Below are 14,045 nucleotides of genomic sequence, written 5' to 3' on the forward strand. Positions count from 1 at the left end.
AAGAGATCTAGTGCTTTCGGGAGAAGCCAAGCGGGTCGAGGCGGGCGGGGATGCCGTAAATCCCGGGGCCTTCAGGACGTCAGGTAAGGACAAGGCTCTGGACCGGGCAGCGTAAATAAAAGTAAAGGTTTTTCAGAATACACCCGTCAGGAAGAAAGTGCAGAAGGCAAGAAGCGGAGTTTGTAGATGTCCCCCAATCACGCTTCCCAAGTCACCTTCTTCAGACGCGTTTAACAGACAAAAGCGAATGAAACAAAAACGAAACTGAAAGTATGTATATGTATCTATATACATTTTATATAACTTAAAATTATAAATATTTTTTTCCTCTTCTAAGTACAGGTTTGTCTTAAGTAATTTGTCTTTTTTTCTGTTACATTTACAGTATAGAACAATCAAATCTCTGATGGAACAGAGTGTCGTTAGAGGGTAGTAGCACGCGTTTCCTGCTGAGAGCACATCTCCCCCAGAGAAGTAATGGGGGCTTCGGTTTTAGCCCGACAACCGCGATCTTGAACGGATGGGGGGACGGGGGGTGGGGGCGGAGGCAGATAGCCCGGCGGAACCCGCTAAGGCTTCTGAGTCAGAAGGGTTAAGGACCGGCGGCTCCAAAACGAGGAGAATCTGCAGCCTGTCCCACTGAGCGTTTCAAGAGATTAACTGCAGCCCTTCGTAAGGTTTGAAAAGAAAAAGAATGAACGTCAGTCTCATTTTTCCAACGCTTAATCCAGACGAGCATCCGCAGGTCCGTACTTTAGAAAAAAGTCCCCCCCCCTCCCCCCTTCTGCAGGTGTGATGCTTTGGATGCTGTGCACGTGGGGGGCCCATTTTCCAAAGCATGCATGTTAAGCCCCCCCCCACCCACACACCAAAAGTGTAAAGTGTAGGGACTTCACACTCTGTTACTAAGTGCTGTTGTTTTCCCCACATCAGCAGCAGAACCCCCCCTGCCCTGTTCCACCCCCCGAATCCACCCCCCACCCCCCTCCCACTCCAGCACTGCCATGCTCTCACACGTTGGACTCCACGAAGGGTCTCTTTGGTTTGATGGGGGAGGTGGGCCCCTGCCTCGTATCGCGGGACATCTGCCGGTACATGTTGTCCTGGTAAGCCTGTGCCACCGGCAGCGTCCGCGCCACCTTCACGTCGGGGTAGGTGGGCACCTGGCTCACCCGCTCCAGAATGTCCCCCCGTGACCCGTTGGCCAGCTTGCCTAGTGAGGCAGGCGGTGCTGGCTGCGGTGTGGCATAATAGTCATCCTCCAGGAGGTGCCCGTTCTGGGCGTTGTTGGTTTTGTTGTAGTACGCAATGTTGCCCAGCGAGGTGGGTGGGCTGCTATAGGCCGAGCTGCCACCCCCTGACTGCACCAGGTTCCCTGGGGAGGTGGGGCTGGTGATGACCGTGTCCAGCGAAGACACTGCCCATGGCCGTGACGGCTGGTGTAGGTATTGCTGGGTCCGGGCCGTCTTGTCAATGACGCCCATAAAGGGTGTGGTCCGCGAGCGGGCGGTCTCGCCCTGATACACGCCCCCGGCCCCACCCCGGCCATCTCCGCCCTGCGAGGGCGACACGGGAGACAGGTCATCACAGGCACGCTCATAGGACGGCTGCAGGGGAATCTCCATCTGCTGTATGGAGGCCGAGGGCCGGAAGCCGGGGGCTAGGTTACAGGCGGAGCCTGAGGAGATGCTGCTGCTGGAGGGTGAGAAGCGCAGGCCCACGCTCTGCGAGTGGATGAGGGGCCGCGGCGTGGGTGGGTGCTGCTTGATCTCAGCCGTGTTGGCACTGACGGGCCGGCGCACCAGGTGGGGGATCTCCGGTGAGCCCAGCTGGCACTGGGGTAGGGCGGCAGCCCGCTCCAGCTCATGCTTGGACACAGGGTAGTAGGCGGCCGACTGGCTGCGGCTGATCTGGGGAGTTTGGCTGTAGCGCATGCCGCCCGGCCCGCCGCCGCTGGAGCGGTATGCAGAGGAAGGCCGCTGCGGGAGCTCGTCCTTCACCAGGCTGGATTCAACGGCGCCGGGCCGGCCCCCATGCTGGCAGAGGGCACCGGCGCTCAAGCTGGCCTGCACCTGCGGCATGGGCCGCCCGTCTATGGAGGGCTGGTACACCAGGCGGCTCTCCACATCCACGGAGCCCCCCTGGTAGCGGCCGCTGATGGGGTGCGCCATCTGCCCGTAGCCGCCGCCGCCGCCCATCACCGAGCTGGAGTGCACTGCAGAGCTGGGCTGGTTGGTGCGCACGATCTGGGCCATGGCAGGCTGCAGCCGGAGGGCCTGCTGGTGGTGCTGGGAGGACTGGGAGGGCTGGGAGGTTAGCTGGAAGGAGCGTTGGCTGCTCATTTTGGACAGCGGCGACTTGGGCCGGCTCGGGATCTGCTCCTGCTGGTAGCGCACAGGAGAGCCGGACTGAGAGCGGTACAGGCAGACGGTCTCCACGGGGGGGCTAGCTCGGTACTGGGGCCCCCGGCGCAGTGGGGACGGTGGGGGGCTCTGGTAGTCCTTTCCCTGTCCAGCGCCCCCTCCTCCTCCTCCACCTCCTCCTCCACTGCCAGCTAGAGGAGGAGGGCTGAAGCGGTAGGAAGACACCTGGTGGGCAGGGGATGTGTGGGGGGGGCTGGGCCGGTAGTGGGAGTTCTGGTGTGTGGGGGAGAGGGAGGGTGAGGTGGATTGGTAGCCCTGGCGGGTGGGGGAGGACATGGAGGGGGGGCTGGGCCGGAAATCAAAGGCCTGGCCGAGCGGGGAGCCACCTGAGAGGTAGGCAGAGTCCCGATGTGCGGGGGAGGGTGGCGGGCTCTGGATGATGGGCAGGCTGGCCGGGTTGCCTCGTGGTTCTGGAGGCAGACCGATGGACATGCCCTCGAGCTCCTGATGGAGGTACTCGTCATCCTCAAAGAGCTCCTGCACAGGCTCCATGTCCTCCAGCCGGGGCTCTGGAGGCGGGGGTGGGGGCGGGGGAGGCTCATCGACAGGGGGCGGGGGAGGAGATGGGGATGGCGGCGGCTCCAGCTCCTCCTCCACATGTTCCTGCTGCTCTTGCTGCTGCTGCTGTTGCTGCTGCTGCGAGAACTGCCTGCACTCCTCCTCCACACGCTGCAGGAGGCGCTGGATCTCCCGGTTGTTGGGGCACTGCTTGATGGCCTCATTCAGGTCCTCCAGTGCCTCGGGGAACTGTCTGCAGGTGAAAGGAGTGACAGCAACGAGAGTGAGATGCAGGACAACGGAGGGAGGCGGACTGGACAATGAGGGGACACTGAGGTGAACGGGAGCTGGGGACAGACACCTGAAGGTGGGCAGGGCTACAGTACCATGTCTTACACATGTGACAACTGATGGAAAGTAAGATTTGCCATTTGTATGTGTATCACTAATAAAAATGTAAATTAATAGTGTTTCAGTATTTGGACTAGGGCTGCAACTATCAAATATTTTCACATTTGAAACATTTGGCAGATTTTTTCTCGAATATTCAAATATTTGGTTTTAGCACAATAAAGCTACCAACGTTTTGAAAATGCTCCCACACTTCAGAGCAGTGCTAGGAAGACCACCTCTACTCGTACGTGCCATCCTATGTGTCCAATTACTCGTTTGTTTCATGCCTGCAACTTCTGAGGAGAGTAGCGCCACGCTGCGGTCAGAATATGAACTGCAGTGATTAACCAGTTAACGAAACGCAGTTTCCCCTTCCTGAATCAATTTTGCATTAGACTTTTTTTTTTTTATATCTAGAATATATGTTGCAGCAGAAACTTGGTCAAGCCCTTTATTAGCTATTTGTGCATGAACAGGTGGAGCAGCTAAATATTTAATTGTCCAAATCCTTCGAGGGGGGCTATGTATAAAACTGCTTAGAATTTTTGCAAAGTTCACCAGCTGTTGCTGTACATGGCCTTAAATTAAAGCTGAGACTACTTTATGCACATATTACTTCATTATATCAAACGCATCGTGATGGTGTGCAGAGCCAAAATAATAATGTGAAAAATGTGATACCATTGAAATACTTATGGACTGTACTGCACATGGCTGGAAAAGATACACAGTATCTCTGGTGTCTTTTTCTGAACTATGTAATCTGCCTGTTTATGTCTTTTATAGTGATCATTAGCTATGACTGGAGATGATACATTTGTTTTATTTAGTTTGCAAATAAATTAAATAAAACAAAAAGTGGAAAAGGGTTGCTGGTTAGTTTTGGTTGCGTTTTTTTGTAAAATATGAGCATTTTACAATTGTTTTAATTGTAAAAACAGTAACCTGAACAAAACAAGAGTAACAGGTTAAAATACGCTTTACTACGCTAAGTGACATAAAATGGGACTGTGCTGTGTTTTGATATATCAGTGACATCATTAGTGGCACCAGGCCATGTGACCCATGCAGTGAGTAATGTGGAGTAATGTGGAGTAATGTGATACACCTTTGGCTGTCCGCCAGCAGTGGGATGAGCTGCTTGCCTCTTACAAAGCCACCCCCAACATGACCCCCTTCCCCACTCCAGTTACCTGCTGCTGCGTTTGGCTCGAGCTCTGGCGTAAAAGGCCTCGTAAGATTTGGGCTTCAGCTCCAAAGCCTTGGTGGCGAACTCCTCAGCCATTCCGAAGTCCTGGAAGCAGCCAAAGTCTGGCACTAAACCAACAGCGAGCACAGATCCTGCCCCCCAGCAGTAATTTCCATCTGCTTTTATTCACCCAGACACACATCATAAAACTTCAACACAGAACAACTGTTTTTTTTTGTAACAGAAGAAAACACACTAAAAAAAGAAGACAGGATAATTGAAGAACAAATTTCCAAACCTCACTCAGTCCACGGGATTATGTTTTCGAGAAGATCTCTGTGTAACTTTTGGAAACTTAAGTTCTTTGACGGATTCCATGAGGACTGAATGAGTTTTGGTTCCCAGTACTGTAACTTATGATGAAGAAGCCCAACTCCGACACACAGACAGGAGACAGCAAACCGGAGTGTTGTAAGCTCCGTCCGGCCGTTCGACCTCCGCTTCCCTAAAAACCCGACTCACCTCGCACTGACAGAGACACTCTACCTAAAGATCCGCCAACAGAAATCACACCCATGAACAAACAATATCGAATGGAAAAACAGGCATGGGACGCAGTGAGTGTTAAGATACGCTCCTGAACTGTTAAAGGGCCTCTCGACCGTAACTCTGGGCTGTTAGGGAAACATAACACTGACCAAATTAAGAACAGCTACCCTCCCGGGTTCAAGTATTTCATCTATAAAAGGGCTCCGACTCAATAAGCCGGTTCTCTCACAGGGCATTTTATAGGCATTTATGGTTACAGTTAAAGCATAATTGTCAGCATTCCGAAGGCAGCGTTTCACTCTATGTGGCCAAAGTGCCGTTTGTCCTAGAAACACAAGGGCATATGAAGGCTGTGCTGTTAACGCTTTGGAGCCACACAGCTGCAGGGACATGTTTGTGATATTGCTGTATGGCAGTGTTTGCCTACCCGGTCCTCGGACACCCACGGTCGGTTCATGTTTTTGCTCCCTCCGAGCTCTCTGTCAGACAGCCCACGTTTTTGCTCCCTACCGGGGTCCCAGAGGACTGGATTGGGAAACAATGCTGTATGGGAATTTTACCATGCGTGCAGCCCTGAGATAAGCAGTGATGTGTCTTAGGAGATAAAGGGCATGAGTTTAACAACAATATAACTTAATGGGAAGCCATGGGACAGTACAGACCAACCTGCAGGGGCGGGACAGGCGAGGGAGGGCGATGCAGGGGGCAGGGTAGGTGGTGCCGGGGGTGGGGCGAGGTGGCCCCCATGACTCACGTTCATTTTCCGGCGGCAGCGGGACAGGTTGAGCAGCAGGGACACCTTCAGCTCACGAAAGGTCTTGAGGTCTTCGCTGAAGCCCTCACGTGGGAACTTCTTGAGGGCATACTGGTACCGCTGGGCAGCCTCCTTCACCTTCCCCTTCTGCAACAGACAAATATAAGCATTGGTGGGTGGGGGGGGGGGGTCAGCAAGGCACTGGAAAGGGGCTGCAGCCCACATTTACCACAGTCACACTAGTGGTATCAATAGACACTCAGGTTTTTTACATAAACGGGGCATCCATGTCTGTCAACGGCATTCACACATTCCACAGACTGGAATTAAAGTGCATTTACTTTGGATTTTATGTCATAGATTTACACTAAACAGGCATGCGAGAAATATAGCTAACAGGTAGAACGTTCTCTGACTACCAAATTAAACCTTTTGGCTGTGGTGAAAAATCCTATGTGTGACACTGCTCACCACTCTGAGATACCCTGCCCATGGTGAAGCATGGTGTGACACTGCTCACCACTCTGAGATACCCTGCCCATGGTGAAGCATGGTGTGACACTGCTCACCACTCTGAGATACCCTGCCCATGGTGAAGCATGGTGTGACACTGCTCACCACTCTGAGATACCCTGCCCATGGTGAAGCATGGTGTGACACTGCTCACCACTCTGAGATACCCTGCCCATGGTGAAGCATGGTGTGACACTGCTCACCACTCTGAGAGTACCCTGCCCATGGTGAAGCATGGTACGACACTGCTCACCACTCTGAGATACCCTGCCCATGGTTGTGGGAGAGCATTACCTCAGCAGGGAAACTGGTCAAAATCAAAGAAAAGATTTTAGAAGAAAAGTCTGCTTCAGTCTGGCGTCCAGACCTGAGATTTGAGCAGAGGTTCATCTTTCAGCAAGACAATAACCCAAAACACTTTGGAGTATTGGAGTAAAGTGGTGTTTTATAAGTTGTATAACTCAAATGGTAAAAAATGTAGGGAATTTCATTTTAATTCCAGGTTATAAGACCACAAAACGTGAAACATCTGGGTGAATATTTGCATAAGACACCCTGTCAGTCACCCTGTATACTTCTCAAAACACATGGTGGGACTAGTGACACATGCCAGTGTATAGACTGAATTTCGTTATAGCATATAAAACTGTGTAAACAACAATAACCAATCGGTAAACTTGTGCTCTCTGTCTAAAAGGTGCGAATAGCAACTCAATGCATCATTACACGAAGGAGAACAGCAGAACTGGGAGCTAATGTTTCTACTGAAATAAAGATAAAAAACAGCACCCAAAATCTCTCACAAATCATTACAATTACCGGAAGCTATTACAGAAAATCAAGTGTTTCACATACTTAGCAATGGCAAGAGAAACACATTTAAAATGTTTTTGACATTACTGTGAAAACAGATCACATTATGAGGGTGAAATCAGAAACTAAAACACATTTTTTCCATTAGTAGAGCAGCAGAAGCGAAAAGCCCTCACTGTTTATATAATGCCAGGGCCTTTTAGGCAAAAATTTGCTTTTTTTTGTTGACTGGTATCAGGAAGTTGCCAGATGTAACAACCCAAAGCATCACATCTGCTTCCTTTTGGTCTGTTGAAAAAAATACCCGCAGGTGTGAGAAGGAAACTCAAAATTCAAGTATGAAAAACCAGTCTGATAGTAGGTACCACTTAGCCATTCCAACTGGGACAATTGGTATAATCTATGTCTGTATCTTTTGTGTTTTCTACCATATATTTATATGGAAGTACCAGAGATTAGGGCAGTCATATCATTAACACTAGCATATTTTTTTTTTTTGTTTTAAAAACATAACCTTTACATTCTGGCATTTCTTAATAAAGATTATTTACTCATTCTTTTTCTATCTGATTTTCCATTACAGGCTCAGTGTTCAATTCAATTCAGATTATTTTAATACAGCGCCTTTCAAAACAGAGTTGTCCCAAAGCGCTTTACATGATACATTAAACACCATGTTAAATACTACATAGATAAAAAAAAAACATGCAGTAAGACCTTTCAACCAGCAGGTGGCTGTAACAAGCACATGGCTACGGCTAGGACACACCCAGTTTTATCTTTACATTACAGCAACGTTATGATAGCTGTGCTTCTAGACGACAATAAAACAGGCCTCATGGTTGATCTCAGCTGAGAGCTTTATCATTGTTGTCCAATTTAACAGCAGTGTGTTGGCAGAAAAAGTCTGTATTTTACTAACAATGAATTCTAATCCTAAATACTAATTAACACTTGGCTTCTGTGTAAACACTCGAAAAGGAGTGGGGGGGGGGGGGGGGAGCAGCCAGCCTGCTTTCTAGCAGAAAAAGATGCAATCAGGTACTGGAGTGGGCAAACCCATCTGCTGGGAAGGAACCAGAACCAATCAGCTACTGGATTTGCACCATTTACTCAAATTATTTTTTTCAAATACACTATCCTACAGAAAATAAATCTTTTTACTATTTCTGTAAACAATTTATATATTACTTACAAAGAAAGCAATAAAATATACATTTGTGAGATTTTTAGTATCCTCTTTACTTTCTCCCTGTTTAATCCACCATTCTGTATAAATGGTGTAATACTGGACTGCCACATACTCTTCCCGGGTCCCTTGGGGCGGCTCTGTTTTGAAAGGCGCTATAAAAGATAAACTGAATTAAAACTGAATATCCATAAAAAGGATTCCTCCTGAAATTCAAGCAGGTTTACAGGATGCGGGCTTGTTAATGACCAGATTAGAGGTGGGCCAAAAGCTTCTATTAAACAGCAAAACCACATGTGTTATCACAGCTCACAGCTCATGTTTGCAGAGAATGACAGTGTCACAAGTTTCGAAAAAGTAGTAAGTAGTTAACAGCTATGATTAAACTGAACAAGGGTACACCCTTTAATCGAAGATGGCCCTCTAGGGGAATAAAATGTAGCAGAAATTGGGGGGGGGGGCAGCGGGGGGGTGGAGCTCACCTTGTAGAAGGCATCCCCCTCCTCGATGAGCTTGCTCAGCAGAATAATCATTATATCAGGCTTGGAGGTGGCCATCGCCCACGTGGCGGGACCTGAGGTGTACAGGGTGCATGATGTGTAAAGGAAACAAAAAACAAACAAGCAAACAAAACAAAAACAGAACAAAAGAAGAGAGATACAAGACAACACAAGAGAGATAGGATGCAGGGGGTCTTACACGGCACAGTGTGGACGACGACTACGAGAGAGGACCTGCAAGCAGACCACACCGAACGATGACGACAATGACCTGCCGTGGAAGGAAGGTGGGGGCAGGACATGGAGCTGCTGCAGAGAAGCGTGCTCTCCTACATCTACCTGACACCCCCATCGGGAGACAACTGGCGACAGGTTTCGGCCCAGGGCTGGGCCTACCTGTTGTGTCGGCCAGCACCCACCCCCTCCCCCCCCCCCAGTGTACAAACAAGGCGACTCGATTTCCTCCTAATTCATCACTAAGATCCTAACACACCTGTCTCCACTCCCCTTTCTGTCACAGGATGAGTCATGCCTTTGATATGGACACAATTTGTCCTTCTGAAAAAACTGCACCTATCCCCCCCCCCCCCCCCCATGCACAGAAACTTACAGTGGCTTTGGTTTCATGTCTGATGCAATTTATTACAAAAAAAGGCCCACAGTTTCATCAAGTTCAAAATGATTTCATTTTTTAAGCGATATCAAACACCAAATATGGCCCTTTTTCTGACAACACTGTTATGTTATTGAATTTGGCGCTTTAACTATTCCTCACCAATCAGAAGCTGCGAAAGGGTGTGGTCAGACTCAGTAGCGAGTCCTTACTAAAGTGGGTTGTTGTCCCCCCTTCATCATTTGTTTATATATGGAGAAGAGAGCTCTACTATACTGCATCCCCCCCCAACCTCAAACTGGCCAATCAGAATGCCAAATATACCACTGCATTGTTTTAAAATGGACTTTACTGTAGGGGGGTGTAGGAGGCTGGGAGGATTCACTGAAATCTGACCGCAATTTCTGCGCTAAGTATCACAGGGTTCAGCCTGGTGCATTACAACAGATTATATTACCTCATTACCAGCATGGCAGAAGAAGATGTAATATAATTCAGTTCATTTCAGCAAAAGCAGGAAAAACCCAGCTTTAATCAATAAAAGCATCCCCAGAGGAGGTTATTAAACATCCCCAAATGAAATTACTTACAGCAACTGAACTGAAACTTTTTCATCTGAAAGGGCCATGAATGCTAGCACTCACACACGCACATGCTGTTTCTCTGGACACTAACTATGGTTTCACTGGGAGCCAGTGCTGGTTCACCTAAAGGGCACCATTCTCTGCAACAAAGATGTCTGACAGATGTTCACACCGAGAGAGGAAATCGACTGCCGGACGAAAGGCGTGGCAAGGTGGCAAACATGACACAGTGCAGGCTGAGCTAAGGTCGGTTTACGGCGGGACAACCCGCACATCTCTGGCTGTATCTGTTTCTGCCCCCAGGCATTAGCGGAAACCTTGGCCGATAGAGTGAGTCCGCCAGACGTCGTGGAATTCATGCAGATCAGGCTGAGCGGAATGCCGGACGCCGGGAATTCTGATTCCATGCAATCCCACCGAGCGCCAGCAGGGGGAGTGTGCAGGGGAGAAAGTCATGCACTTAGAGGCTGATGACACAGAGATCAGGAATACGCCATCTAAACCGGAGGCTGTGCCCCGCCCGAAATAGATGCTGCACAAGGTTCAGTGCTAATACCTGGAGGGGTGGACAGCTATGGGGATGGGGGGGGGGGGAGTGTGTTTGTTTGCAAAGCCTGCCTGCCTTTGAGGACAGCACAAAGAAAGGAGAGAGAGCCTTTGAAACGCCTGACGGGGGGGAAGGGGGCCCACACGGCCTCAAGTTTACCTCGCGGCCGACTGGGAAGCGTCTGACATCCTGGTGCCACAGGGACAGGTGGGGGCCGGGGAGGAGTGGAGTCATGAGGAAGCAAGGGGGTAGTGTGTCACCGTGGTAACAACAACCAAACAGAACAGAAAAGGTACGTGTGCAAAAGGGAATGTGGAGGAGGAGGAATGAGGAAAAGAACAGACAGAAGCAGCCGTGAGAAGCAGGGCAGAGGGGCATCAGCGGAAGGAGAAGGAAAAATAACAGCACCAACAACCCGCTGCCACCAGGGGGCGCCAGAGCCGTGGCAGCAGTCGCAAGAAAGGACACGGAGTACAGCCGGGAAAAGCGGCAAGGAGGGGGGATGGCAGGCTGGGAGGGGGGCTGTATACTATAGAAAACGGGGCCCACAGTGTGACACTAACGAGGATCTGGCTTTGCTGAAGAGGGGTAACCATATGCCCCCCTCAGTATTAAGCCGAAACATTCTCAGTAGCACTGCTGTGTTAGAACAGGCAGGTGTGTGATTTGGGCCAAGATGAAAGTCCAACACAATGTGCACCTGTGCCCAGCCCCAGGGCGCCCAACAGCATGCTGGGAATTCAGGTTACGAGTAGGTCACTATCGCATGGCTTCTGCCTGCCGCTGCTCCCGAGCTCAACGGAGCGTCCGCTAAACAAAAGGCGTTTTCCAAAGTGAGGAGCCCATCGGGGTTTCCGGAGGAAAACCGAATGAGTGCAGCTGGAGTATCCGGGCAACATGGATGTCACCCTGTCTGGGGACAGTTATCGGGGGTCCCTGGGACACGGCACCCCCTGAGTGTTCGTTGAGTGAATACAGTCCACCCGTCAGACTGCTGGGACATTAAATCTGACATAACCTATTGGCCAGGCAGCCTGTCTGCTTGCTATTCTCTCCTTACATGACGCCTGTCCTGGTGGCTTGTGTTTGCCCCCCCCCACCAACCCACACCAGCTATCCCCAACAAATGTACATTAACTTCACATTCTCATTATCCATGTCTCTCACCCTGAGCCACCTATGTCCCCCACTACGTCCCCGTGTCCAACACCGCGAGTCCCCACTACGTCCCCGTGTCCAACACCGCGAGTCCCCACTACATCCCCATATCCCACACCACGTGTCCCCACTACGTCCCAGTATCCCACACCACGAGTCCCCACTACGTCCCCGTGTCCAACACCGCGAGTCCCCACTACGTCCCCATATCCCACACCGCGAGTCCCCACTACGTCCCCGTATCCCACACCACGAGTCCCCACTATGTCCCCGTATCCCACACCACGAGTCCCCACTACGTCCCCGTATCCCACACCACGAGTCCCCCACTACATCCCCGTGTCCCACACTGCGAGTCCCCACTACGTCTCTGTGTCCCACATGCGAGTCCCCACTACGTCCCTGTGTCCCACACCCGAGTCCCCACTACGTCCCTGTGTCCCACACCCGAGTCCCCACTACGTCCCTGTGTCCCACACCCGAGTCCCCACTACGTCCCCGTGTCCAACACCGCGAGTCCCCACTACGTCCCCATATCCCACACCGCGAGTCCCCACTACGTCCCCGTATCCCACACCACGTGTCCCCACTACGTCCCAGTATCCCACACCACGAGTCCCCACTACGTCCCCGTGTCCCACACTGCGAGTCCCCACTACGTCTCTGTGTCCCACATGCGAGTCCCCACTACGTCCCCGTATCCCACACCACGAGTCCCCACTACGTCCCCGTATCCCACACCACGAGTCCCCCACTACATCCCCGTGTCCCACACTGCGAGTCCCCACTACGTCTCTGTGTCCCACATGCGAGTCCCCACTACGTCCCTGTGTCCCACACCCGAGTCCCCACTACGTCCCTGTGTCCCACACCCGAGTCCCCCAATATGTCTCTGCGTCTAGTACCCCAATTCCCTCACTACGTCTCTGTCTCCCACACCCTGAGTCCCCCTCACTTCACCCCTGTGCCCTGCATGCAGATCCTACCTATCTCATCCCTTCCATCCCCCCTGCCCCCGGTCTGCCCCAGTACCCCGCACCCTGAATCTCTCCGCCCAATCCCAGCACTCCCCCATCCCATCCCTGCACCCCTCACCCCAGCCCCACGCCTCATCCTTGCACCTGGCACCCCCCAACAGGTCCTTGCAGCTGAACCCCCCCGGCCCGGTCCCTACGCCCCGCTGATGGTCTCTGGCCACCCTACCAATCTTGGCTCCCTTCTTGAGTAGCGCCACCACCACCGAGGTGTTGCGGCAGCCCACAGCACGATCCAAGGGGCGCATGCCGCTGTAGTCCACGTGCTCGATCATCGCCCCGTGGTCCACAAGGAATTGAACCTGGATTGGATGGGGGAGGTGAACACATCTTAAACCACAGATTTATCTTGACCTTCAAGTACGTTTATAGGGAGACAAGCTTCACAGTCTGTGAAGGCTGGAGGCCTCCGGAAAGAGGCCACTCACCACTTCAGCGTCTCCATAAAAGGCCGCCAGGTCCAAGGGGGTGCGGCCGTTCTTGTCGGCGTGATCTGTTGCCGCCCCCCGCTCCACCAGAGAGCGAACTACGGGTAGGTGACCCTTGAGACACGACCAGCTCAGGGCCGTCAGCCCCTCCTTGTCCATGAGCGACAGGGACGCGCCTGTTCAGAATGACTAAGTCAGCCATTATATCCCAACTTGCAGAGAACCAGAAAAAACCAGCATACAGCCTGTTGGAGTTACACGACTACAAAAATGTTCTGAGGACAAATAAAAAATGATTGGTTCAGAGAGATAACCTATCAGATTGTAGAGGAGGTGGATCCAAGCAACTGAGGTGGGACAAAGACATCTGATTGGTTGGTCTCGCTGCCTCTAGTTGGTTGGACCTACCTCCTCTACAATTTGAATGTTTATCTCTCTGAACCAATCATTTTTGCTCTGCCCTCAGAACTTTTTTACATAAGTAAAGCTCACATGAGCTAGAAAAGAACTTTCTTTTCCAGGTGGGGAGCAAATAACAGATCAGGCTTGTTTTGTCTTTAATGGCTAATTATCAAAAGTGTCATGCCAGGTTGATGTCATCATGGAGGATGTAAGAGTGTGACTCCCCCTGCCCTGAAGAGATCGGCATCTTAATTCCTGCATCAATCTCATCCACGTGACACCATGCTCCTCACCCTGGGCAAGCAGAAACTCCACGGTACCCAGGTGGCCCTCGGATGCGGCCATCATCAGCGGGGTGCGGCCTTGCCTGTCCCCCATGTTGACATCAGAGCCGTGAGTCAGCAGCAGGTCCACGATCTGGGTGACACAGCAGCACATGGGGGGATGACATCGCCGCA

General features: G+C 51.4%; 1 protein-coding gene across 7 annotated transcripts in view; it reads right to left on the reverse strand.

Moving 5' to 3' along the window:
* Window positions 1–988: 988 nt before the first annotated feature.
* The window catches only part of tanc2b (tetratricopeptide repeat, ankyrin repeat and coiled-coil containing 2b), a 165,196-nt gene continuing 152,139 nt past the window's right edge, over window positions 989–14,045 (reverse strand). For 5 of the 7 annotated variants that reach the window (XM_049015376.1, XM_049015374.1, XM_049015379.1 and 2 more), the window contains 8 exons: window positions 13,881–14,004; window positions 13,186–13,361; window positions 12,927–13,059; window positions 10,725–10,754; window positions 8,804–8,895; window positions 5,807–5,953; window positions 4,508–4,608; window positions 989–3,174 (listed from right to left, as the gene is read on the reverse strand). In XM_049015376.1, coding sequence (XP_048871333.1) covers window positions 1,011–3,174; window positions 4,508–4,608; window positions 5,807–5,953; window positions 8,804–8,895; window positions 10,725–10,754; window positions 12,927–13,059; window positions 13,186–13,361; window positions 13,881–14,004 — 2,967 coding nt within the window. In that variant the 3' untranslated portion in view covers window positions 989–1,010. The remainder of the gene's footprint in view (window positions 3,175–4,507; window positions 4,609–5,806; window positions 5,954–8,803; window positions 8,896–10,724; window positions 10,755–12,926; window positions 13,060–13,185; window positions 13,362–13,880; window positions 14,005–14,045) is intronic. The other 2 variants (XM_049015377.1, XM_049015375.1) reach the window with 1 other exon arrangement.

This window comes from Brienomyrus brachyistius, chromosome 5, assembly GCF_023856365.1.
Source record: "Brienomyrus brachyistius isolate T26 chromosome 5, BBRACH_0.4, whole genome shotgun sequence".
Classification (NCBI taxonomy): domain Eukaryota; kingdom Metazoa; phylum Chordata; class Actinopteri; order Osteoglossiformes; family Mormyridae; genus Brienomyrus; species Brienomyrus brachyistius.